The sequence below is a fragment of the Meriones unguiculatus genome, chromosome 15 (assembly GCF_030254825.1).
Source record: "Meriones unguiculatus strain TT.TT164.6M chromosome 15, Bangor_MerUng_6.1, whole genome shotgun sequence".
Taxonomy (NCBI): Eukaryota; Metazoa; Chordata; class Mammalia; order Rodentia; family Muridae; genus Meriones; species Meriones unguiculatus.
The window spans coordinates 1,274,796-1,301,687 of NC_083362.1; the positions used below are offsets into that span (position 1 = coordinate 1,274,796).

At 50.1% G+C, this 26,892-nt stretch overlaps 1 protein-coding gene and 2 long non-coding RNA genes across 4 annotated transcripts; 1 reads left to right on the forward strand and 2 right to left on the reverse strand.

Annotated features, from left to right (window-relative positions):
- Nucleotides 1–988: 988 nt before the first annotated feature.
- Nucleotides 989–26,691, reverse strand: Mospd3 (motile sperm domain containing 3). Of its 2 annotated transcripts, none has more exons than XM_060367927.1 (5): nt 26,235–26,691; nt 20,844–24,169; nt 20,623–20,698; nt 20,263–20,492; nt 989–2,348 (listed from the first exon to the last, which is right to left on the reverse strand). In XM_060367927.1, exons 2-5 carry the CDS (start codon nt 21,046–21,048, stop codon nt 2,146–2,148), a joined length of 714 nt encoding a protein of 237 aa, XP_060223910.1. In that variant the 5' UTR covers nt 21,049–24,169; nt 26,235–26,691; the 3' UTR covers nt 989–2,145. The 2 variants fall into 2 exon arrangements, with proteins under 2 accessions (XP_060223910.1, XP_021506395.1); XM_021650720.2 differs by lacking the exons at nt 989–2,348; nt 26,235–26,691 and adding exons at nt 18,425–18,637; nt 18,726–18,890 and having other exon boundaries at nt 20,844–21,288.
- LOC132648009 (uncharacterized) lies at nt 5,970–17,711 on the forward strand. Its single transcript, XR_009586347.1, has 4 exons — nt 5,970–6,571; nt 7,002–7,503; nt 10,015–15,363; nt 16,371–17,711. It is a non-coding gene; the product is annotated as an uncharacterized LOC132648009 (long non-coding RNA).
- LOC132648010 (uncharacterized) lies at nt 6,764–15,170 on the reverse strand. The gene is made up of 3 exons (XR_009586348.1): nt 15,081–15,170; nt 10,982–11,130; nt 6,764–7,970 (listed from the first exon to the last, which is right to left on the reverse strand). It is a non-coding gene; the product is annotated as an uncharacterized LOC132648010 (long non-coding RNA).
- Nucleotides 26,692–26,892: the final 201 nt, after the last annotated feature.

Here is a 26,892-nt window from a genome sequence, read left to right on the forward strand (position 1 = left end):
ACGTCAGTAAATGTCATCCAAGGGCTGGAAAGGCTCAGCGGTTAAGAGCACTGGCTGCTCTTCCAGAGGTCCTGAGTTCAATTCCCAGCAACCACATGATGGCTCACAACCATCTATAGTGAGATCTGGTGCCCTCTTCTGGCATGCAGGTGTACATGCAGGCAAAGCACTCATACATAAAATCAGTCAACCAATCAATCAATCAATCCCTTTTTTTAATGTCACCTAATAGGTAGAATGAACCCTTCAGTTGTGGTTTGGAGTCTCTTTCTCCTCCTCCTCTCTCTAGCTCCTCCTCCTCTTCCTTTTTGTTTGTTTTTGAGGCACAGTCTCACATAGTTCAGCCTGCATGAAATTCTCGAAGGCGCAGCCATGAACTCCTAATTCTCCTGCCTCTTACTTCCCAAAGACTAAGATGAGAATCAGATACTGCTGCGCCTGGCTGAGATTAAGATCTGAATTGTGACTAGTGTCCTGCCATTCCCAAAGTCACATGCTGAAGCTTTGCCTCTCTGCACTTCAGAGTGTGGCCATGCAGATAGAGGGCTTCCATTTGTTTGTTTGTGGTTTTGACACAGGGCTTCTCTGTGTAGACCTGGCTGACCAGGCGGGCCTCGAACTCCAGATCCTGCTGGCTCCGCCTCCTGAGCGCTGTGGTTGCAGAGTATGCTGTTAGGTATAGGGCCTTTAATGTTAAGTTAAATGAAGAACTGACCAAGCACAGCAGCATCTGCCAGGCAGAATGGAGTTTTAAAAGATTCATTTGCTTCCCATGAGTGCATGTCTGTATGTGTACCCACTGCATGCCTGGTGCCCAGGGAGGCAGAAGAGGGTGACAGATGCCCTGGAATTGGAGTTATAGAGGGTTATGGGCCACTGGGAACCAGGCCTTGCTTTTCTGCAAGAGTAACAAATACTCTTAACCACTAAGCCATCTGTATAGCCCCAAAAGAAAAACATATTGAAAAGAAAAGAAAGCTCCATCACCAAGCATGGTAGTACAGGCCTTTAATCCCAGCACACACCAGAGGCAGAGGCAGGCAGATCTCTGTGAGCAAGGCCAGCCTGGTCTACAGAGTGAGTTGGAAACCAGCCAGAGCTGTATAGTGAGACTCTGTCTTAAGAAGAAAAAGAAAGAAGAAGAAGAAGAAATAGAAATTTTTCCAGACCAGCTAGGAGTACATAGCAAGATCCCATTTATGACTCACACAGACGTAAATGTATTCCAAACACCAAATGTACATGAACATAAATTAATTTAAAAAAGAAAAATCCCACTGAGACCCACTGAGGCCGAGAGGTCCGACTGCTCTCTTCCAGAGGGTGTGAACTAGATCCAGGACCTCCACCACTGTTTCACAACCGCCTGTAAGTCCTCTGTGGGGCTGTGTTTGAACGAGCTGTCCTGGACGTCTCAGCTGTTGAATTCTTGGCCGCTAGCTGGGGGCTCTGCCTCACAGGCCAAGGCCTGTCCCGGGTGTGGGGCTGCAGAAGACTAACGCTTCCCAGAGTGCTGTCTGCTTCCTGCCTGCGGCGAACTCTCGCTGCTGCTCCAGCCCCGTTACCAGCCCTCTCTGCTCTGCCATCGCGAACTCTGACCCTCTGAAAGCGTAGGTCCTCAGGAAACGCTCTGTTTTATAAGTGGCCTTGGTCATGCTGTTTTACTGCAACAACGATGGAGGGGGGATCTGAGGCCTGCTCCGGGCCTCCACCATCACCCCCCACACCCACACACCACTGTCGCCCTAAAACTGGGCTGGTACAGCTTATCAGTCCAGGTTCTCTCAAGGAACAGAATTGAGAGGAAGAGTGAGGGCCTGGGGGAGGGGTGAGTAGGAAGGGCCCGTGTGTAAATGCCTGGCCACAGGGAGTGGCACTATTAGGGGGTGAGGCCTTGACGAAGGAAGTGCATCACTGGGGGGCGGGCCTTACGGTCCCGTGTTCAAGCTCAGCCCAGTGCGGCCCACGGCCTCCTGCTGCCCGCGGATCGGGATGAAGAGCTCTCAGCTGCTTCTCCAGCACCGAGTCTGCCTGCATGCTGTCACGCTCCCACCGTGAGGATAACGGACTGAACGCCTGAACTGTTTCCTTTATAAGAGCTGCCGTGGACATGGCGTCTCTAAGACGCGGCCTCGGTGGAATGACTCACAGGCTGCCGTTTGGGCCGTTCAACCACGGCTCTGTCCAGATTGAAAGAACCAGGATGTGGTAGCTAACCAGATCCCCGAGGCTGGATATCTCAGCAGTCAGATCTGGTGCTGGACTCCCAGAGGTCTTCAGTCTATGATGGAATCCCAAGAAGTTGGTTCTGCCACCAGCAGAGGAATGCTTCAGCAACAGTGTCCTGCCTCAAACAAACAAACAAACAAGCAAAAACTCAGGCACTAGAGCTGGGCAGGCTCTCCGCTAGCCCATACACATTAACCAAATAATCCTGGCCTACATCCTGCCATGCGGCCGGCCCTTTGCCTCTCACTAAGCCCCAGTCCCTTCCCGTGTCACATTGGGGAACCCTCTCTCAGCCGGAAGTCCTGCCCCTCTGCTCCTGTCTAACTATGGGTCCTCAGCTCTTTATGAAGCCAGTCAAAGGGTGAGCGAGGAAGAGTGTTTGCAAACCATGAGGCAGGTGGTGAACCACAAGAATAACAATACCAAAGTCTGGCCAAGATTCCCCTCTGCCAGCACAATGATCTGCAATCAAATTAACAGAGACGGAAGGGCACAGGTGGCACCTTTAATCCCAGCACTGGGGAGGCAGAGGCAAAAGGATTGCTGTGAGTTCGAGGGCAGCCTGGTCTACAGAGAGAGTCCAGGCCGACCAGGGCTACACAGAGAAAACATGTCTCGAGAAAACCAAAAAGCAAAACAACAACAACAACAATGAATATACAGAGATAACTTTCGCACCTCGCACACAGACACTTCCCCAGCCAGGGGGTTTTCACTGCCCCAGCCAGGGGGTTTTCACTGCCCCAGCCAGGGGGTTTTCACTGCCCCAGCCAGGGGGTTTTCACTGCCCCAGCCAGGGGGTTTTCACTGCCCCAACCAGGGGGTTTTTAAATCCTTTGTGGTGCTTGGATTGGAACCCAAGGACTTACTTAGGCGTTAGCTGTTCAAGTACTAAGCCACAACCCAGTTCTAACAGTGTGTGTGTGTGTGCGCACGCGTGTGTGCGCGTGTGCGTCCTTTTTCTCCAGTAACAGAAACGGAAGGTAAGGACTCACCCACGCTGGTGCTCTGCTGTTGGGCTACAACCTAACCCTCTTTGTTTCTTTTACGGTTGTTTTGTTTGTCTTAGTATGTTTTGAGACCAGGTCTGACTATGTAACCCTGGCTGGTCTGAGACTGGAGACCAGGCAGCCTCAAATTCAGAGATCTTCCTGTCTCTGCCTGTGTCGCCAGCTGTGCTGACCCCTCGGTTTGCTTTTATTTTGACACCAGCTGCCTGGGCCGTCACCCGGGTTCCTCTGTATGGGTGGGACACGGAATCTCGGGCCAACAGGCCCAGGCTGGCTGACGGACTTGCCGTGACACGGGGATTCTGAAGCTCTGGCCTCCCTCGTCTCAGCTAGTTGGACGGCCGACGTTCCAGCACCTGCTTTCCCTCCGTTCAGACGCTGTGCAGTCCGCAGTCGAGGTAAGGGCAGCTTTCTGCCCAGGGGCCAGGCTTGCCACGTTTGAAGCAAACTCCTGTCATCTTCTGTGGACGAGAACGGGGGTGCTTCCGGGAGCTGACATGTCCGTCAGAAAAGTCCTGTGTTATTGGAACGTCGTAAATGTCATATGTTGCAGATCTCTGGAGGGTGTGAGGACCGCCTGTCTATTTAAATAGACAAAGATGGCTTGTTTCTACCTTTATTCAGGAGGCTAAATCAAGCTTATTTCTGTAATTAACTAAACGAGCACCTGTTGGTATTTAGACACCTGCTTCTGGGTTGCCTAGCAACCTATGATGTCATCATGTGTCACCAGCCAGGTAGCCACACCTGGCAGGTGTGCTTACGTTGCTCCTTAAAACCTGCTGCAGTGTCTCTCTCTTGGCTCTTGCCGTCTCCTCTCTTGTTCTCTCCCCTTTCTCTGTCGGGGCGCCCCGCTCCCTTCCCCCTATCATGTCTTGCTCTCTCCTTCTCTCTCTTCATCTCCATCTAATAAACCTCTTTCATATAAACTCTGCTGTGCGCATCATCATCACTTATTTGGTCCTAAGGTTGGTGCGTTGGCCGGGAATGGCTCTCCTGGTTTACTTCTCTCAAGGGCCCTGCCCTTACCACGCACATCTGTCCCACTGCTCACAGCTGTCAGGGGCACCGAGCACGGAGCACAGGGGACAGGGTGTGTCACTCATGCTGCGCCAAAACTGGCGCATGCCAGATGCTGACACTGCAGCTTCGTAGACAGAATGCTTCTAACTACTGCTGTTAGGTGAGCCATTGCTGGGGACCCGGCCCCCACGCAGATGGCTGTAAATTGCACCGCTGGTCCATGGAGTGATTTCGAATCTCCCTTGGAACGCTGCCGAGAGAGACTGGCTTGCAGAGTAGGGTTTCTGGTTGCGCAGACTTCTGAACAGCCCTGCCACGAGCCGGCAGAGAGTTTTGAACCGAGCTGGGACAGCCATCCACAGGCAAGCACCTGGTCTCACGAGGCACATGGCTAGCCGCCATGTTGGTTTTGGGATAAGGAGGGTGGAACCGTAGCTTCACTGCCATCTCCACTAAGGGCAAGTACTTCGTTTCAAGGCCGTCTTAGGGCAATTAAGGACAGTCACATGATTGGCCACCATCTTGGTTATAAAACAAACAAACGCTGAGGTTTCCTCCCTGCCAGCTACTTTTGCTACTTTGTTTCTGTCCACTGTTTTCGGAGCTACAAAACTGCGTTCTCTTGTAGACACTAAAAGGCCACTCTGCCCCTTCCTACCTCCATTCTAAAGCTGCCTATCAGCCCCTCTCCTTTCCTGCGGATGACATTCCCTCTATGAGAACTCAGCCTTACTGCTGATAAAGCCCTGGTACCAGGCACCGAGGTTCTCAGGCTGAGCCAGGCTCACCCCGTGACCTGACGAGCTGTTTGGTCAGCGAACCACTAGCCGCATGGTCCATTCCCATTTCCCCTTTCTCATTTGCAGGAATGGCTTCCTCATATCTCTCCTCTTAGGGAAAACTTTGGCTTCTACACCTGTATTTTCCCTCCTCAAATGTTCAATATCCAGTAACACTAAGAGCGATCCATCAAGCAAAAACAATTCCACATTTCTCTTTTCCCAAAGTCTTATCTGTGTCTCTCTGCCTGCTATCTCACTAAATATACTCTCTGGTTTCTTTTAATACTCTCAAGAAAAAAAATCTTAAACTTAAGGTGACCATGTGGTATGAACAATTTTAATCATAATTAATTCTGTTTATTTTATCTCCTTTTAGACGAGGACAGCAACAAGCCTCATTTTAAATTGGTATGGATTTTTATAAAAATTCAAAGTTACATTTTACAATATATGTAATGTTTTACAAAATATGTAATGTAATGTTCCTAAATTAATAAATGCTGTTTCTCCTGCCATGAGCTGCCTATGATCCGAATTCACCACTAGGCTTTGTGGCTAATAGTTTTGCTATAATAAATTCAAATGTAATTTTAAAATTGCTTTATACTGTTTTACGACATTGTTGGATTTAAAACTCATAACTCAGGGGTTACTGAGTAGAAGTTTTTACCAATCCTCTAAATTAAGATCTATTAATTTTAGAGGCGTTTATTTAGTTAGGTTAAAACTTGGTCATTGTGCTATATGCTACTATCAAAAGGTTAAAATATGCTTGGTCGTGTTTTCTAAAAGTGGTATTATTATGATTCTATAGTATAGCCTTACACTTTTATAAGCTATGAACTTTTTATATACTAAATCATACAGAAATCTGTTGTGCTCTCACTTTAATAGACTATATTTATGACTTTTAAAGCTCCAACTTAACAGGGACAAAACCTAAAGTCCTAAAATTTGATGGCCAATGAATGCAAGTTAATAGTCAGTCATCTCATAGATGATCAAGTCCTGTGACATGTCCAAATATATATTTATAGTCGTACAGATGCAAACATGGTCTCACTGCCATCTTTAATAAACAGCTGAGGATGGTCCTTGAGTCAGCATACAGGAGTTGCTAAAGATAATAATAATAAAAAAACGAGCTTTCCCGAGAGGTTCATCCAGAGCAATAGCTGTGCTCCAGACCGTGGCTGCTGCTCTGAGGCTGTTGGCATTCCCGCACAGAAAACAAGAGGTCTGCAGTGCCCCATCCCGCTGGGGTGGAGCCAAAAGTCAACTCTGCCACGTGACTGTTTCAAATGCAGCCAAAGGAGACGCTGGTCCCGCTGCTGTCTCAACAAGCCATGGCTGGCTGCCTGCCGGCAGACTGACTTCTGGAAGTGTAAATGCTCCCATGCAGGCTTGTTCTCTGTGCCCAGCCATGGAGGATCAACCAGCACAAGAGCCACAAACACCTCCAGCCTTCTACCTCTTTGGCCTGGCGGCCTTGATTCAGCGACCTCCACCACCCTCGCCCAGCCCAGGGTAATATTGTAGGTCTGTTTTGGCCTTACGCTGGGGTCCCCTGGACATGTTACCAACTTCTGTATTGGGAGAGTTCAGATGCCTTCCCAGTTCTCTTCATATGCTGGAGACCAGGCCTTAAGACTAAGTCCTAGAGATGCTATTGTCAGGCCTAGACACAATATGCCTTGTTGCCAGACTCAAGAAACAGGCTTGAATGGAAACTTTTATCATCCCTTTATTTACCTAAAGGACAATAAATGTTCATAGTAGTCTCACGTATGACTTATGGTAAATAACTAGATACAAAGCCTAAAAAAATGTTTGAGGGTCTAAGAAAGTGCCTTAAGTTTAGTAAATACAAGTTATAAATGTTTGAGGGTCTAAGGAAGTGTTTTTTTAAAAGATTTATTAATTATGCATTCAGTCTTGCATACATTTATGCTTGCAGGCCAGAAAAGGGCACAGGAGAAGGTACCAGACGTGGAGAGCCGAGAGAATGCAATCGCCATTACGAGATGGCGCCGACATCCGGCCCCGGCCCTAATGAACAAATAATAGACCGCATGTGCAAGTTGCAAAAGCGCGCCAAGCCACTGCCCAGCCCAGGGCGCCACTGCCCAGCCCGGGGCGTCACTGCCCAGCCCGGGGCGTCACTGCCCAGCCCGGGGCGTCACATGGGGCAATGGGCAAGCAGCCAACCAGCGGAGTACACGCCGCCATAGGGTGTATTTAAGCAGCACCTTTCCGGCGGTTATCGTCTTCCTCTTTTCATTGTAATAAAAGCTTGCTGCAGGAGGATCCTGGTGTCTGCGTGCGTTCTTGCTGGCGAGATGATTACACGGGCAACATCTGGTGCCGAAGCCCGGGACGCCGGGCAGCCTTTGATCGCCAGCCCTGGGGAGACCCCCTCGCTCGCGCTTGAGGGGAGGATTCAGAACTGCAGCTCTAAGGTGAGTTCTGAGAGGCATGCCTGCTCTTAAAGAGATATCGCCCCATTTAATTGTCCCAGTTGCTCTTGCGTTTGTTTTGGTGACCTTAGTAATTTTTCTTTTAGTTTCATTTTTGTTTCCATAAAGACTGGTGCTGAAGTGCTTTGTCTCCCTGGGACATCGTTAGACGGACGTAGATAAGCGGCAGTGTCCCCCCCTTCTTTTTTGGTGTGCCGTTGGGTACTGTTAGCCGGACGTAAATAAGCCTTGGTGCCCCTCCCTGTGTCAGTTTCTCTCGTAGATAAGGGAGCAACATGGGAGCTTCACATTCGGGGATCACGGCACTTCAGTCACTTTTAAAACAGCATGAACTAAAGCTTTCAAAAAGAATGTTGAAAGGGTTTATTATGGAAATTGATCGCATTGCTCCCTGGATTGCATGTTCAGGGTCGCTGACGCTTGCTTCCTGGGATAAGCTAGAAGGTGACCTACGGAGAGAGGAAGAAAATGGAAAGCTAAAAGTTGGAGCTAGGTCATTGTGGATTTTAGTAAAATCTTGCTTAGAAGATGAGAAATGCCGCTCATCTGTAGCAGCTGGCCAAGGGGTGTTAGAGGAACTACAAGACAGCATGTCAGAAACAAAACGGGATAAAAGGTTAGGGGCCCTTAAGGAAAAAGAAAAAGACGTCTCTAAGAAAAAAGGCCCTTCTGCGGATGTTAAAGCCGCAGGAGGGAAAGACAAGGGAAAGGATGTCCTGGGAGAGAAAGGTGAAAAGGGAAGGAGAAATAAAAAAAAAAAAAAGCCTCTTTATCCGATAAAAGAATTGGAGGCTTTGGGGCTTGATAGTTCTGGATCCCTCCGAGGAGTCAGACTTAGAGGAGGAAGTGGCTCGCTATGAGGACCACCAAATCGAGAGAAACAGAGGGGAGGAGCTAAAATTCGCGGGGCTTTTTCATTAACCCCTAGTGCCCCTCTGCCTTATGTTGAGAGGCACGGTTTAGATTCCTTCTTTTCGAAAAAGGGATAAAAGGGAGCTTTTGCAGGCCTTCCCTGTATTTGAGGCCGCGGAAGGGGACCGTGTTCATGCACCGGTAGAATATCCCCTTGTTAAAGAACTTGCTGAATCGGTTAACAAATACGGGGTAGATGCTAATTTTACAATCATGCAGCTTGAAAGACTTGCTAGTGTGGCCATGACTCCAAATGATTGGCAAAATACCATAAAAGCTGCTCTCCCTAGTATGGGACAGTACTTAGAATGGAAAGCCTTGTGGCATGATGCTTCCCAAACTCAGGCAAGGGCCAATGTCCATGCAGAATGGACAATCAGCGGCAATGGACCTTTGATTTGCTAACAGGGCAAGGCCAGTTTGTTCATGATCAGACAAATTATGATTTATACAGATGGGTCAAAAACAGGAGTGGGAGCTTATGTGGTTAATAATAAAGTTGTTTCTAAGCAATATCATGAGACCTCGCCTCAAATTGTAGAATGTTTAGTAGTGCTAAAAGTTTTGGAAAAATTTCCAGGTCCCTTAAATATTGTTTCTGATTCTAGTTATATGGTAAATGCAACCAAAATCTTAGAGGCTGCTGGATTGATTAAAGCGTCTAGCAAGCTTGCAAAAATTTTTCAAAGGATTCAGTTTGCCTTAATTACCAGAAGATCCCCTGTTTTTATTACACACATTAGGGCTCATTCCGGTCTACCGGGGCCCATGTCCCGTGGAAACGACCTGGCAGATCGAGCCACAAAGATGATTGCATTTGACCTCCTTTCAAATTTAGAATTGGCTAAGGAGTTTCATAAAAGGTTTCATGTTACAGCTGAGACATTGCGTCATCGATTTGACATAACTAGAAAAGAGGCTAGAGATATTGTTACCCAATGTCAAAATTGCTGTCAGTTCTTACCTATGCCTCATGTTGGGATTAATCCCAGAGGAATCCGCCCACTACAAGTGTGGCAGATGGATGTTACCCACATTTCATTTTTTGGTAAACTTCAATATTTGCATGTTTCCATTGATACTTGCTCTGGAGTTATGTTTGCTTCTCCCCTGACTGGAGAAAAGGCAGCCCATGTTATTCAACATTGCCTGGAGGCATGGAGTGCCTGGGGAAAGCCCAAAATTCTAAAAACTGACAATGGGCCAGCCTATACTTCTCAAAACTTTGGACAGTTTTGTCATCAAATGGGAGTGACCCACCTAACGGGTCTCCCATATAACCCTCAGGGACAGGGCATTATTGAACGTGCTCATCGCACTCTAAAGTCCTATTTAATAAAACAAAAAGGGGGAGTCGAGGAGGCTCTGCCCTCAGTGCCACGAGTGACTGTTTCCTTGGCACTCTTTACTCTCAATTTTTTAAATTTGGACAGTCAGGGCCACTCGGTGGCTGATCGCCACTGCTTAGAGCCTGATAGGCCTAAGGAAATGGTCAAATGGAAGGATGTCTTGACTGGTCAATGAAAAGGCCCGGATCCTATTTTAATAAGATCCAGGGGGGCTGTCTGTGTTTTCCCACAGGAAGAAAACAATCCATTCTGGGTACCGGAGCACCTCACGCGAAAGCTCGCAGCAGCTGAAGATGATCCTCCAACGAATATACCTGCAACTAATTCCAGTTCTTGCTTGGATCCTTCTAATTCGGGTTCCTAGTATTGTGGGGGTACAACGTTGGGCCATTTTGTCTGCATTCCCGAAGCCTATGCCGGTCAGACATAATTCATTGACTTTCCCAAAATTCTTCTCGTCCAATAAAGATTTAGGCCTGCCTTATTTGCCTTATGATGAGACTGAGGCATCATTAGGGGAAAGCCATGACTTTCCAGAAGCTGGCTCCCTTTGCTTTCAAATTGAGGATTCCGTAGGAGATTGTGTTCGGCTTACCAAAAGGATTTTTGGGTCATTTAGCTATAAGGATCGGAATTGGGAAGTTATGACCCAAAAGAAAAGGGGTAATAATGACACCATTGATGTCTATTATACCTTTTGGCAAAAGGTCACCTGGGTAAACGGTTCCTTTTTAGGACCAAATTTTTTAGATAAAAATAGACCTCTTCAACCTAGGGTGGCCCCTTCATGTGCATGGGAGGATGATGAGACCATCCCTCCATGGTCCGACTGCCAGTCGCGCTTTACTCGATGGGCTGACAAAAATAAAACCTTTTCCTTTTCCCCAAATATGTTGATGGATCCTACAAAAAGTATGGTAATGAAAAGGGGCTCTTTATACAACATCGAGATATGGTCCCTTTTTATAAATGGATACTTTGTGGGATAAATGTTAGTTGTACGGACCTCAATCCTCTGGGATTCATTAGTGGTGGTACTGTAGGGAAATCGATCATCATGGGCGCCCTAAATGGTACTGCGTTAAAAAAGGGTATGGAAATGGTGAATGCGACAAGGCAAATTACCCATTGAAATAGAACCATTACAATTCAGACGACTTTTCCACCTAGTCCTGTCTGTGTTTATCCCCCTTTCTTACTTGTTTTGTCCAATAATTCTTTTGGAAATTGTACCAATGAGACATGCTGGATGTCGCAATGTTGGGATGCCAGGCGTTACGCTCGTGCCTTGGTTGTTAGAGTCCCGCAGTAGATTCCAGTCCCAGTGGAGACTCCATTCACCCTCTCCCTGTTTAGACAGAAGAGAGATTTTGGCATCACCACAGCCGTTGTTACTGCCATCGCTGTCAGCGCAGCTGCTGCCACTGCAGCCGGCTTGGCAATGGCAAATTCAGTCCAAACAAGCACAACAGTAAATCAATTGTCAGCAGGTGTGTCTGAAGCCATGAACCTTCATGTATCTGCTAGCGCACAATTAAAAGGTGGATTGATGATTCTTAACCAGCGTCTGGATCTTGTGGAAGAAAGAATAGATATTTTATCTCAATTGGCTCAATTAGGGTGTGAAAGAAAAAGAGGAGCACTCTGTATTACCAGTGTACAATATGAAAATCTTACCCGAGCCGCTAATTCGTCCAGGAAATTGTCCCTATATCTTGCAGGAAACTGGTCAGAAGGATTTGAAGAAATGCTTGAAGAGCTAAGGGCGGCGGTGGTGACCACTAATTCTACTCGAGTGGATTTATCGCTCACAGATGGCTTATTATCCTGGGCTTCTTCCGCCTTTTCTTATTTTAAGGAATGGGTGGGCATTGGAATGTTTGGTGCAGCCCTATGTTGCAGCTTAGTGTTCTTACTCTGGTTAGTCTGCAAGCTCAAAGCCCAACAACAACGTGACAAGGTCGCGATCGCGCAAGCACTTGTGGCCTTGGAGCAAGGATCATCTCCCAAAATTTGGTTATCCATGTTAAAAGATTAAAACAGACTGTGACACTCAGTCGATGCACCTCAGGGGTTTCACCCATTGCAATGAGTCGATGAGTGATCCAGGTCAATGTTGCCTTTGCCTAAGCGGCTATGGTACCTAGATAGGAGGGTGACAGCCCTTGCACTCCCTGGAATTTTATTCCATTGCACGGGAATGGGTGTCACCTCCTTCTTTAATCTTCTCCCTTAGCCCCTGCACCCAGACAACTTGTCTCCATTGCACCTGGTGGGGTAAGGGAGTAATCTAAAGCTCTTGATCGCTTACTCCCCAAAGAAGGAGTTCGCTTGATCGAGCTTAGGGCTTTCTTGTGCCGCGCTTACAAGGCTTTGAGGCAGTTTTCATTTATTAAAACAAAAAGGGGGATATGTGGAGAGCCGAGAGAATGCAATCGCCATTACGAGATGGCGCCGACATCCGGCCCCGGCCCTAATGAACAAATAATAGAGCGCGGGTGCAAGTTGCAAAAGCGCGCCAAGCCACTGCCCAGCCCGGGGCGTCACACGGGGCAATGAGCAAGCAGCCAACCAGCAGAGTACACGCCGCCATAGGGTGTATTTAAGCAGCACCATTCTGGCGGTTAGGGTCTTCCTCTTTTCATTGTAATAAACGCTTGCTGCAGGAGGATCCTGGTGTCCGCGTGCGTTCTTGCTGGCGAGACAATTACGCGGGCAACAACCAGATCTCATTATAGATGGTTATAAGGCACCATGTGGTTGCTGGGAATTGAACTCAGGACCTTTGGAAGGACAGCCAGTGCTCTTAACCTCTGAGCCATGTCTCCAGCCCCTAAGAAAGTGTTTTAAGGTTGCTAAAGGCAAGATATAAAGGTTGCAAGGTCTCAGGTGATGTAAGGAATCCTAAATAGGTAAAAAGGCTTAATGTTTCCTCTTGTTGCTATGCTACTGTTAAATTGACTGTCCAGAGCTTTGGCCTTTATCAATAGAGCTCTGATTTATCAATCTAACTCTAATACAAAAGCATTCCACTATACTACCCACTATCATGATTCCAAGATCAAGATTTTAAGTCTCCATAATGTGTACTTATACTAAAGGTTAAGATCAATTGAGCTTTTGTCTCTTCTGCTTCATGAAAGGCTTCTGCCTTTCCAGAGCTCACCTTAAAGATGCCTATGCTGTTAACACAAATGTGTATGTCTACTGCCTTTTCTACAATGTGTATTTCAGTGCAGATTACAATTGTGATGCTAACGTGTCTGAAGTTTTATCTCCTTTGTAAAACTTAAAAATAATTCTTGTAGCTGCAGAAAATCCACCTGAATCCACCTCCAGGTGAACTGGGCTCCAGATAAGTACTGCATTATTGCCTATCCCAGAGGGTGGGATTCCTCCCCTTTCCCTGGTTTTGCGACTTCCCTTCCCAGGCTACTTGATTGCTGCCTTCACAGGCAACACTGGCTGCATTGGTGAGTTTCTCATTGTCCAGCATAAAAGCCTCTCTTGGTAAGGGAAGCTTGATTGTTGAGCATCGACAACTATCTACTATCTTTTGAGATGGAGGGACCCCCCCAACCATGGTCTTCACTGGCTTTGGTTGACCTTTTGCTGACCTCCATTTAGGACTTCTCTTTCCCTTGGGAGAGATTTTTTTCCTCTAAATGCAGTTTCTTCCTCCTCCTCCCATGCTTGCCTATGAAAATCCTAGCGCTAGGTAAACTGTGTCTCCTATGGGCAGCTGTGCCCTTGGTCTCTGGCCAAAGCTGACGAGCTGTTGGATCAGGTAGGGCCATTTCTACTGGGTTAAACCTTGCTCTTGGGACACCTTGACAGGTCACTGACTCCCTACCCTCCCAATGGGAATAGTCCATTCGTCCGTTCCTCCAGATTCTCCTCTGGAATGTCTTCTGGAGAATTTCAGGTCTCTACACCTAGTGCCACTTTAAGAGCCTCTAAGATTACACACTTCTGTAACCAAACTTGGCTTCAATTTCCTTAGATGACAGATCCAGAGCAAAGCCTTTTTGCCAGTGACTGGGTAAATGCAGGTTCTATCAGGTAGACGGAGGCTCCCATGCTCAAGTATCTTATCTTCGATCCAAACCTTCCACCTCTGTTCACTCCCCAAAGTTTTCAATGTACACCTAAAGGATTTTCTCCATAACCTACTCAGCTTTATCTTTTGCTCATATATGTGTTTCAGTGTCCTGCCAGACACAGATGTTTCCTATAGCCACAACAGCGCCAAAGCAGCTACAAGTGTTCAACTCTGACCTCACAGACTTCCATCAAGCTGGGCCTGCACTTTCCCTCCCAGCCATGGATGTTTTCACAGACCCTGGACAGCATCAAAGCAGCCTGTTCTTCCTGGACTTGGCCAACATTTCAGCCTTCAGACCTCCCTACAGCACCCCCAGTGTCAGCAGGAAGCAGCCAGAAGAGAATCTACCCCCGTTATTCACTTATTAACAAAAGGCTGGAATGGTGTGCTTCAGGCCCAGGACAAGCAGCTCCAGGTTCTCCCAGCATTCCTCAGTCCCTACCTGCTGCCTTGCGTGGCTGACAGCTCTCTACTGACAACCCTCTACCCTGAACTTTCCAGGACAGAGGCTTCCCTTCTTCTTGACCATGTAATCTGGACACTTTGTTGCTATTTTTTTTTTCTCTCTCTCTTACCCCCTTGCATGGCAACCAAGAGCCGCTTCCAATGAACCTAAATGTATATACTTTAACTTGTCTTACATGAGAAGCAGCCCAAGATCCTCATTTTTTAATTATAGAAAAGGGGAGGAATGTTAGTATTTAGACACCTGCTTCTGGGTTGCCTAGCAACCTATGATGTCATCATGTGTCAATGGCCAGGTACCCACACCTGGCAGGTGTGGTTACGTTGCTCCTTAAAAGGACCAACCTGCTGCTGTGTCTCTCTCTTGGCTCTTGCCATCTCCTCTCTTGCCCTCTCCCCTTTCTCTTTCAGGGTGCCACGCTCCCTTCCCCTATCATGTCTTGCTCTCTCCTTCTCTCTCTTCATCTCCATCTAATAAACCTCTTTCATATAAAATCTGCTGTGCGCATCATCATCATTTATTTGGTCCTAACAGTATCTGTTAGTATTACTTTTAAAAATGCGTTTTGCAGTTTCTCTCTTAAGCTGGCTAGCATCCAAATAGTTGAGACTGGACTACTGTATTTATTTAACAAGCTTTACAGCACAATACTGAGCAGTTATCGCTCTATTCTTAACCCTCTAAGAGAGTCTGATTTCCTCTTTGCCAAAATCTCAGAGATGCTTACATTTTATGGCGTTCTCTGCTCCAGCGGCTCTTTTCTAATGATGTTCCCTGTACCTCTGCCCATAGCTGAATCCCTCTGTCTCCCTCCTCCCTGGCTGCATTCTCGCCCCTGCTCCGTGATTGGCTGTTAAGATGCTTTGTTGACATATCAGGGGACAACTGGGGAGCAAAGTTTAGACAGGAGATTCTCAGAACAAGGAATGCAGCCAGCTATGGGGGATGGCACAGAGATCAGCATTTGAATCTTTACACAACAGCACCGTGACTACAAGTACCTAACGCAGGTAAGATTACAGGTGACTAACTCGTAGCTTCTAGTTCTTAACCACCCCAAACAGTTTTCAATAGCAGCTTTCCAAAGGGCCGGAACTTACATCAAATGAGTCGCATGTCTACAACACCGTGAACAACCCTGAAACCTAAATACGGTACGTGCAGCCAACAGAGCCTTAAACTTCTATCAACACACAAAAGTCCACACCAATGTGAGATATCCGAAACTCGCTTTCTACTCTGAAAGTAGATGTCATAATCTACTTTTATTTTTCTTATATGTCTGTGTTTTCTTGTGTTCATCCCCCTTTTCCCTCCTTCCCCCTAACTAGATAGGAGAGGAAGGACAGAGGGGAGGAAGAGAAAGACAGATCCCCTAATCTAAGACCCTTTACTTTGTTTCCTCCCTGACCGCGACCAAAGACAACTTGTAACCAACCTCCTAAAATGACAACAAACCCCCTTAACACACTGACCGAAACATTCTCGGTGGCACACCCCTGTAATCCCATCACTCACACCTCTTGGAGTGAGGCTGTCACTCTTTTAAAGTGGTTCCTGCTGAAAGCGTCTTTAGGGCCCTAAGGAAATTGGGATAATGGTCATGTCCAGGGAGAGCTGGCCGTGTCATTCGCTGCCCCGTGTCTGTGTGATAGGAAAGTGCAGGGCTTCACTGAAGTCCTGACTGAAATCTGTGAGGCATCTGGGCTACTTGCTTTGTCTTCACTGGCATCTGGTCCTTTGCTCTGGAAACACACAGACTTAGAAAGGTAATACACATTTCTTTCTTTTTTCATTTTTTGAGACAGGGTTTCTCTGTGTAGCCCTGGCTGTCCTGGACTCACTCTGTAGACCAGGCTGGCCTCAAACTCAGAGATCCGCCTGCCTCTGCCTCCGAGTGCTGGGATCACAGGCGTGTGCCCTGGTGCCTGGTGTGGGAATATTCACTTCTGCACTAACATGTATGGAATGTGCAGTGTGCACAGATCAGATAAAGATGAATCTGTTCTATGCGCAGGTGAAAGGCCTCAAAGTCTGTGGGTCTACCTGGACTGCATAACCAAAGTGTAACGTAACTGTCCATCCATGACGTATGGAAGGATGGCGAATGTGGACTCTGCCAACAAGATTTGCTGGCTCCGCAGAGACGTTCTTGTCCGGCTCTCAGAGCTGTTCCCACAGAGACGATCAGCGGCCACCTCACCGGGTTTGTCCTCCGTGTCTGCAGCCACCATTTTCGGGAAGGCCTCCCCCAGTCAAAGTCAATCCTCATTAATTTTGAAGGAAGTTGAAGGAAGCTTTTCGCTTCCTGTTGAAACAGGAGCAGATCCTCTCTCCTCAAACAGTCATTTTTTATATACAGTATGTTGAATCGGTTTTCCCTGTCGTTCAGCCTGGTCCCAAACATTTAGGGCCGCTACACAGCACTGCTCTAAGGCAGAACGGTTACACCTGACCTGCACTCGATTCAGAATCTGGACCCTCACCTAGCAGCTGCTTGATTCTTGGCGGGGTCGACACCTCTACACCTATTTCTTTGCTCGTGACTGAAGCCTCGTCTTTCCGCCACGTTAGCCATTGTAGCTAAGAACCAGGTTCTAAGATGGCTGACAGACACCAAGTCCCTCCAGCCTTTTGCATGATTTTGCACGGCCCAGTCGTTACGCATCTCGTTTACACAAACTGAATCATTCATGACATCCTTGCTTCTTTAAGTCCAGTGCCTCTACCGGCTGCCACCTCGCTCTCGACGACCTTGTGGATTTCTCTCATCTGGAGCTACTTCTCTTACCACAGCTGGGACAGTCAGTGCGGGCTTTCTGGCGCGGTGGCAGTCTGTAAGGTGCCCCTGTGGGTTTCAGACTGAAGTCCTCTCTCTTCAGGCCCCACGCCCACATCTAGTGGTGTAAGTTTGTATTTACCGGCTCTGTGTGAGCACCAAATGCAGCTGGTCTTTTCTGTTTGCTTGTTTTTTTGTTTTTTGAGACAGGGTTTCTCTGTGTAGCCTTAGCTGTCCTGGACTCCCTTTGCAGACCAGGCTGGCCTGGACCTCACAGGGATCCGCCTGCCTCTGCCTCCAGAGTGCTGTGCTCAGAGGCGTGCACCAGCACACCCGGCCGTAGCTGGTCTTTTATAGGCCCGTCAGCTATATAAATAGGGACACAGAGACTCTGTTTATTTCAAAGCTTAGGCCTTTAACCTGACAACCTCCCAGCTCCTTTAAGCTGACTAATTCTGTCCTGCCATAACCCGGCCTGTCTGCTCATGTTCTCGCCCGTCCACTTCCTGCCCAGATGTCGGCCATCAGATCTTTAGTAAAGCCTGAGATCATGCCCTTCACACGGGGTACCCCAGGAAATGGTGTGGCCCACATTCCGGGTGGTCATCCCATCCCAGTAAGCTAATCAGGATACTCCTCCTGTTGGCGACCACAGCGCGTCTCCCTGGGCCTCTGGCGTCTGTCAGGTACTCGGCTAACCCCGCTGCTGCAGGAATGCGTCACCCGCCTAACCGAGCGCGGAGCTCTCGGTTCTGAACCCCTTGCCTCCAAACAGAAGCCGCAGGGCTCAGCGGGTAAAGCCGCGCGCCACCGAGCCTGATGGCCAGAGGTCAGTGCCCGGAATCTACACGGTGGGAGAGAGCACTCTGAGAGTTCTCTGACCTCTGCATGCGCACACACACACACACACACACACACATGCTCACGCAATGTACAGCCGTGCTTCTCAATGGTACAAGGGTCACCTGAGGCCACCCGAAAACAGGTTATTACATTCCGATTCATAACAGCGGCAGAATCACAGTTGCGAAGTAGCAGCAGAGATGATTTTCTGGTTGGGTTTACACGTGAGGAATTGTATTAAAGGGTCACAGGGTTAGGAAGCCTGAGAACAGCCGAGGAGGAGTCAATAAATATGCAGAAGCAGCTGAGAAGACAAGACCCTGATGCAGACCTCCAGCCAAGTGCATCTGTGTAGCTGCTCACGTACTAATGTACACACACACACACACACACACACACACACACGAAAGGTATGTGAGAAGCCAAGAGTAAGCATTCCACATTTCTCGTTTTGAGTTTTAAAATGTATTTAATTAACTTGGAAAATGAGTACAAATCCCTGGGTGTCTGTTGTGGGGAGGACAGCGATGGACGGGCAGCGAGGAGGGAGAAGGGGCAAGGTGAAAACGTCACAGTGGCTGCTTCAGGTCCCTGCCTGCGGAGGAGAGCGCAGCCGTGCCAGCCGCACGCTCAGGTCCGGAGGAACACCATGGTAAGGAGGCCTGGGGATAGATAGGAAGAGATCCCGTGCAGGTGCCGCCCTCCCCGCCCTCCCCGCCATCCTCCGGAGCGACCGGCCCCTCTGCTCACCCAGGACGTAGGCGGCCACCAGCTTCTGCCCCAGCGACACGTGCAGCACCTGGGGCAGCTGGCTGCCGTGCTCGCCCTGCAGCGGCAGCAGCAGGAAGGCCACGGAGACGACGCCCGTCAGCAGGAAGAGCAGGAAGGAGCTGCTGGCCAGCTGCTGGGGGGCGGCTGTGAAAGGGAGGTGTGAGAGCGGTGGCCACCCGGCCAGGTGACAGGAAAGGGACAGGGACTAGAGTGTGGAGTGACAGGGCCTCAGACGCACTATCTGTAGCCCAGGCTGGCCCCGAACTTCTCTCCCTCCTGCCTCCACCTCCAAGTGCTGGGACTCCATGTGTGCCAGATCACCTCCAGCTTCCGTGATCTTTCTTGAATGTACCTGTGTATGAGTGCGTGGCAGGCACACGTACACGTGTGTTACGTGCAGAGGGCAGGAATCCCCCTCAGGTGTGGCTCCTTAGGTGCTAGCCGACTGTTCTCAGGGACTGCCCCCCCCGCCCCCCGGTGCCTGGGACCTGCCTGTCCCTGCCTCCCAGAAGTGTGATTACACGTCCTGGGAGCTGGGGACTCAAGTCGGGGCCTCGCTCTCACCAACACCACCATCCCGGCTCTCTCCCCTGCACTCTCACCCTGCTCCCAAAGTCTCACTCCGTAGCCCGGCTGGTCTGGAACCCGCAGTCTGCCCCCTGCTTGCTCAGCCCCCAGGGTGCTGTCCCAGGCTCCTGCACCACACTGGCTGGTGTTTACATTTCCCTGCTCTACAGGCACCCCGGGGTGCCCTCTCCTCCTTGGCGCCTCTGTCCTCCTGCCTCCAGTAGTGTGTTCTTGGTTCCTGGGCAGACAGGCAGGGACCCCGTATCCCCCACACCCAGCACACGAGCTCACTGCTCAGCACAGGTCTCCCACTGAACTGAACGCAGGGGACACTGATGACGGGCACCAAGGAGGAAAGACGTGTCCTCTGACTTCAAGTTAGAGACCCGGACAATGCCTTCTCTCACCGGACGGAAAACGTCAGCCAGATCATCTTCTCACACACATGCACGCGCACGCACACACGCGCGCACGCACAACGCACACACACGCAGAGACACCAGAACCCAGAGCCTCCTGAAACCCAGCTTAGTTGGTTTCTGGATAGTGCTACTTCTGTCCCTACAGAATTCTAGAGTGTGTGCACACTGCTGGGCTGAGCTCAGTAGTGCAATGAGGTTGCCTGGTACAAGGCCAAACAGTGCAACCGTGAGGACCGGAGCTCAGACCCCGGGAGCACCCTGAAAACCTGGGCGTGGCAGGGTGTGCCTATAAGCCCAGCCTTTGGGGGGCGGAGACGGCGGATTAACAGCCATCCAGCATAGCCAAGAGAGTGTGCCTTAGGTGCCGAGAGAGACCCTGTCTCAGAAAAGGAGCGGTGCAGAGAGACTGGAGAAGCCAGGCCCCTCCACAAACAGGCACGCATGTGCACAAGCGCCCCACGCACGCGCTCACACGGGCGGGGTACACAACACGGCAAACGCACGCACAAAGCATCCGCTCGACTCACTGTCGGGAAGAGGTCTGCCCGGGGCTGGTCCCGCCGACACAGGCGGCCCTGCGGCGGGCCGCGGCTCGGGGTGCGCCTGCAGCTCCAGGGGGCACGCCGGCGCCCTGAGAACCGAGGTGATGTCTTTCCGGCCGAGCACCCTCCCCTCGGCCCCCTCCTCCGACAGCTCAATGCGGAAGCGGTCCTGGACGTCATAGTGGCTGGGGATGGGGGCCACGTGCCGGATCACACTGCCCCGCGGGAGGAAGTCGTGAGAGGCGACCCCGGGAATCCGGAGCTCCTCCCCCGAAGCTCCCCCGCCGCCGTCGGCAGGGGAGGAGGCGGTCGGCGGTCGGGGCGCCCGGCTGCCCCCCCACTCACATGTCAACGTACGACTGGGGTTTCACGCGTCCTTCTGCATCGAACACCGTGTACTTGGCGGGCGCGGTGCTCAGCACTGTGGGACGGAGTCGCAGCGAGGCCTCAGGCGGGTTCGCCCGCGCCCCGCCAGCGCCCCCGGCGGCCCCGCGAGGCGGCCCGACGGCTGCGGCCCGCGCGCTCTCCCCACGTCCCGCTCCGACTCCCGGCGCCCGCGGCCTCACCTCGGAAGCGGAGCGCGGTCCCCGTCGGGTTGTACAGGGTCAGCAGCTGCCGCGGCCCGCTCCGCTGGTCCGCCCTGAACACTAGATCCGGGGGGAAGACGAGCACCGGGACCACGGGCCCCGGGGGAGCAGGGCGGCCGCGGGGCCCCCGCCCGGGGGTCCCCGCCCCCACCAGCTCCTGGTCCCGGGGCGCACCACGGCGCATGCGGGCTCCGGGAGGTCGGACATCCGCGGGCAGCGCTCAGCGGGACCAGGGGGCCTTCGAGTCCAGGGCTGAGCGGCGCGAGGGACGATGCGGGCGGAGCCGGTCTGCTGTCGCCGCTGCCGCAGGACCTCGCCGGCGTCGACCCTGCAGCCCCGGGCCCGGCCCCCGACCCCGATCCCTCCCCGCGGGGCCCCGGGCGCCTCCTGGCCCCGCCCCAGCCCCGCGCCGCACTGGCCACGCCCCCGGCTCAGCGCAGGCCCGCCCGCCCGCGTCCCGATCCGGGTCTTCGCGTCCGGAGCGCAGGGGGCCCGCCCGTTTCCGGCCACGCCTCTTCCGGCGTCCCCGCTCCGGCCTCCCGCGGACTCCGCCCTCTGGAGCCTTCCCGAGCTCCAGATCGCGGAGTTGTGTCTCGACCCCCTCCTTAAGCTCGGCCCGCGCCGTGTCGTGACTCTGCCTCTGAGCGGTCGCTCGTAGGACGATCGCCTCGTGATCAGAGTTTCCTCCGGCCGAATTGTGGCAGGCGGAGGGCGCCATTTTCCCGAGCGTTCCGCGGTGCACTTCCGCCGTACGGCCGCCCTCATTGGTGGGTGTTGTCTCGCTTCCGCCCGGCTGCACGCTGATTGGTGCTCTTCGGCGGCCAAACCCGCCCTCCTCAGCGCTCCTGATTGGTTTGATCTAGTAAGACTCTGCCGCGTCCGGGGCGGTGAGTGTGATTAAAATGCAGGTATACGCGTGCTTTAGATAAGGATGTCATGAGTATTTTGTCCTATAAAACTCATAATTATCTCTAATTAATATATTAGAAAGCGAGAGCGCTCTGGCCTTAGAGTAACTTGGAGAGGCAGGCGGGGCTGCGAGCTTCCTTCCTTTCTCTCTCTCTCTTTGAGCTCATCCGTTACTAGATTTTTTTTTTATTCACTTGTCTTTCCTTTTCTTCCTGCTTGGGCCTGAGGAAACAGAGTGCACAGGGCGTAAAATTATTAGGCAGTAATGAATGAGCAAAGCTGGATGAGGCGGGAACACCAACCAGCTTGTTTTGCCTGTTTTTTAAAGGGGAGGTGCTGAAGGGTTAGCTAGGGGGTTAAGAGGACCCAGGTTCAGGTTCGTCATCCTCGCAGCGGTTCGCCACCGCCTGTGACTCCGGTTTCCGAGGCTCGGATGCCCTCATCTGACCTTCACGGCACCTGCGTCCTATACATGCAGAGAAAACACTCGATATACATGAGCAAATCTCAGAGTGTATTTATGTTTTTAAAGAGGTGCTAAGCGAGGCCCCGCCCTTAGAGATAGTTACGGTTGTTACGGTTGTTAGGAAAGAAGAGACAGTTTCTTTACTGGGATAACAGCTATTAAAACCCTCATGAAACTTATTGAGTCATCAAAACCCAAACCAAGAATCACCAGGCAGCAGGAGAACTAGTTGGGAAGGGGACAGGGACAGGAGATACAGTGGCGGTGAGTGTGATTAAAATGCATGTACACGAGTGTTTTACATGTGTCATGAGTATTTTATTTCTGTAAAACTCACAATTATCTAATTAATATGATGTTAGAAAGTGAGAGAGAGAGAGAACAGCCGCAAGAAGCCAGACTCGTTCCTGTAGTCTTAGTAAAGGTAGCTGCAGGCGGACGGCCACAAGCCTGAGGCTCGCCTGGCCCGCTGCATAGAGTTCCGGGCCAGCCAAGGCTACACAGTGGAGTCTTGTCTCAGAAAACAGACCTTGTGGTGCTGATGTGGTGGCACACAGCTCAAAGGCAAGCACTCTGGAGGCAGGGGCAGGTGGATTTCGGTGAGTCTGTGGCCAGCCGGGGCTACAGAGTGAGACCCTCTCGCAAAACAAAGTAAAGGCAAACCCAGCCACGTTGGCTCGGCAAGATGGCCCTCCTGGTGGAGGAGTTGGCGCGGAGCCTCGAGAGCTGAGTCGTAGCTTCAGGACTCACAGTGGGAGCAGAGAAACAGCCAAGTGGCGCACGTATGCGCGTCACTTAAGTGTTCTCCACAATAAACAAGTGTAAAGCCAGGCTTGGTGGTGCTTGGCTTCAGTTCTAGCCCTGGGGAGGCAGAGGCAGGGGGATCTCTGAGTTTGAGGCCAGCCTGGTCTACAAAGGTGTTGCGCGCAGCCTTTGCCGATAAGGATGACGCGGCAACAGAGGATTTGTCCAGCAGCAGTTCTATTGCGAAGCTCTTGAAAGTAGATGGAGAAGGACCCCAAACCCTGTGCGTGCTCTGCTTAAATAGCCAGCAGGGTGACTTGCTCGTCTGTGATTGGTGCTTTACACAAAACCCAATTAGCATGTGTTCTCCAATAGGGAGAACAACCAAACCTACATTAGCATAAAGTGGCGCATGCGTACATCGCAAGACAACGTTTGGCAAGAAGAACCAGGAAGCAGGAAACCAGCGCCATCTTGTAATGGCGGGAGCGGCTCCCGACATCTCCCCCTTAAAAATTATATTAAAATCAGCCAAAAATGATCCGTAACTACACCATGAGTTTTCCGATCAGCCTGCTGACTCAACAGCATCAGCGATCAAGGAGGTTACACAGTGTATGAGACCCTTTACGCCCTTAGCCCCGTGCAATGGGAACCTGAGCCCTGGGGGGCGCAAAGGTCTGCCAAGAACAGCTTCCTAGTGCAATGGGAACCTGTGCCCGTAAGGATTGCTTTTAGTTCTGACAGTGTCTCAACGGCTGAGCATATTTAGCCATACTTGAGGAGAGGCTCCCTGCTCTACAGCCAACATGGCTTGGACTATAGCCACATTTTTTGTTTGCTGCTGTTTTTTTTTAAAATTGCAGAGCAACCAAAAACAGAGGAGCAGTCCTGCAACCAAGGTTACTCCAAACATTCATTATTTTGAATAGGAGCTATGTCTCTAGATATTGGCAAATACGGTAGCCCCAAAGAGTCATTAGTTGTGAAGAATCTTGGGAAGACTTGTGCATCATGCATCACCGGCATGGGCCGAGGGAAGGCTGACAGGATTCCCCATCGAATCTCTTGGCCTTCCACCTCTTGGCTCCTCAGCATCCCGTTCAGCAGCAGGATCAGGAGCAGGGTCATCGTGCTTCACCACCCGAGTCAGTCGCGCTGGAACTCAGATTGGATCTTCCCGATCCTGTGGGAAAACACAAATAGCTCCCCTGGATCTTATTAAAATAGGATCCGGTCCTTTCCACTGATTATCAAGCACATCCTTCCATTTTACCAATTCTTTCGGGTATGCATGGCTGACATGTCTGTCTGCCGCAGACTGTCCATTAGAATCCAATTTTAAAAAATTTAGGGTAAATAAAGTAAGGGAGATAGTTGCTTTCTGACCCATATTTATGGGCCAGAGTCCCCCTTTTTGTTTTTGCAAATACGTTTTGAGTGTGCCATGCGCACGTTCCACCACGCCTTGTCCTTGTGGATTATAAGGCAACCCCGTGACAAGATGGACTTCCATTTTTGAGCAAAATTGTTGAAATGCCTCTCTTCGGATGATGTCATCTTCACAAATCCTTTTGACTGGTACGGAGTCTGTTGGATTGCCCCATACATTTTTGGGCCCTGGGGTCGGGGGCCCCTCTTCCCGTTTTTTGATTGATTAGGATTTATAGTAGGTTCGGGAAGAGGTCTTCCTTGAATATCCTTAACTGATCTACACTCATTGGCCCAATGTTTACCCTTTTTACATCTTGGGCATAACCCCGGTTGTTTATTAGATGGTCCACCAGAAGCTGGCGCTTGAGAGCGACACTGCCTCTTCATGTGACCCATCTTGCCGCAATTAAAGCACTTGGTATTTGCAGCCTTCTGAGCGGAGAGTACAGCGGCTGCTAGGCCTTGATTTGTTAACGGCCCTCCTATTTCTCTACAAGCTCTCATCCAGGCATTTATTCCTTTTCCTTTCCATGGAGTAATGGCATTTCTACATTCTTTTGTACATTGCTCATAAATCAGTTGTTCTACAAACGGCATTGCACCTTCAGGGTCCTCAAATATCCTCCCTGCAGCCTCCATCATTCTGGCTACAAAATCTGAGAAAGGCTCTGAAGCTCCTTGAATGATCTTTGTTAAGTTTCCAGTAACCTGCCCTTTATTAGGAAGACTTTTCCAAGCTCTAACAGCTGCCTTGTTTATCTGTTCATATACTTCCACAGGGTAGAGGGTCTGATTAACTACCCACTGTCCTTGACCGGTGAGCATGTCAAAGCTCCATTGAGGACGTTGATTGGCTATATTTTGTTTTGCCTGTGCTATACATAATTCTTGATATATAGATTTCCAGTCTAAGTATTGTCCCATAGAAAGACATGCCTTTACTGTATTAGACCAGTCATCAGGAGTCATAGCATTAGCTGCTAATCTTTCTATCAACGCCAGTGTAAACGAAGCACTAACGCCGTAAGTTTGCACCGACTCCACCAAGGTCTTTAATTGCTTTAGATCCAAGGGAGAATGTTGCCTTTGATTTTGTGCATCCTCCCATACAGGGAAAGCCATCTGTATCTTTCTTTTTTCCTTTTCTGAAATCAGCGAGTTAGAAATCTTAACCTTTCCTTTATCTTTACTCTGGCTCTTCTCCTCAAGCAGAGGCGCTGTCGCACCATACCCTGGCGCATAAGGCAGAGGAGGGTTTGGGCCATATCTTTCTGATTCATATTTGGCCGCTTCCTCATCTAATTCTGCTTGTTCATCAGGATCAAGCCCTGTCTCTTCCTCCTCGCTAGAGTCATCAGACTGTCGTGGTTCCTCTTCCTCTGAGGACGTCTCCTCCCCGGAAGAGGACTCTACCCTAAGATTTTTAAATTCATCTAAGAGGGGGTACAGTTTATGACCGTCCTCTCTTTTAATGGGATCCCTCTTAGTATCTGCGGTTAATTTTGGCCTTTTAGCTTTTAACTCGAGTTTAGCTGTTTTTCCTGCACTTTTAAGTTTTTTCTCTCCTTTTGACATCTTCCCCTTTTCTGCTTCGGACAGACTATCTTGATGGTCTGACAAAACTCTCTGACCCTCCTTGACCTTTTCTTTACACTTCTCATCTTCGATGCACGATTTTAGCATCTTATAGATTGGCCATACTCCTGGTCTTAACGTTACCTTTTCCCGTTTCCCACAATTGAGACAGAAACAACACAACAAAACAAAAACGAAACTAACCACGAGAAACGGAATACCCCAGACCACAGAAATCATACCTTGCAGAAAAGTACCGCGGTTCCTCACACTGCTGGCTTGAATCCTCCTCCGACGAGCAGTCGGGGGTCCTTCGAGTCGTCCCTCTGCCCTGGGTTCGGCAGGTTCCCGGGTTTCGGCACCACTTGTCGCGCGCAGCCTTTGCCGATAAGGATGACGCGGCAACAGAGGATTTGTCCAGCAGCAGTTTTATTGCGAAGCTCTTGAAAGTAGATGGAGAAGGACCCCAAACCCTGTGCGTGCTCTGCTTAAATAGCCAGCAGGGTGACTTGCTCGTCTGTGATTGGTGCTTTACACAAAACCCAATTAGCATGTGTTCTCCAATAGGGAGAACAACCAAACCTACATTAGCATAAAGTGGCGCATGCGTACATCGCAAGACAACGTTTGGCAAGAAGAACCAGGAAGCAGGAAACCGGCGCCATCTTGTAATGGCGGGAGCGGCTCCCGACACAAAGGGAGTTTCGGGACAGCCAGGACGACACAAAGAAACGTTGTCTCAAAAGACCAAAAATAAGGAAATAAACATGAAAAAAATGTGAGTTGTTTTTATGGGAAAGCCTTTCCTGAAAACTGATTTATCATGCTTTTGCTTGTTTTTTCAAGGCAGGGTCTCTCTGTGTATCCCTGGATGTAGACCAGGCTGGCCTGGAACTCGGA

Bases quoted from the DNA above. Each gene is read 5' to 3' on its own strand.
- Mospd3 (XM_060367927.1), bottom strand. From the start codon at position 21,048: ATGCGCCGTGGTGCGCCCCGGGACCAGGAGCTGGTGGGGGCGGGGACC. The intron at 20,699-20,843 runs GTGAGGCCGCGG...TCCGTCCCACAG, and splicing joins GACCGCGCTCCGCTTCCGAG to TGCTGAGCACCGCGCCCGCC. The intron at 20,493-20,622 runs GTGAGTGGGGGG...CCCGCGGGGCAG, and splicing joins CCCCAGTCGTACGTTGACAT to TGTGATCCGGCACGTGGCCC.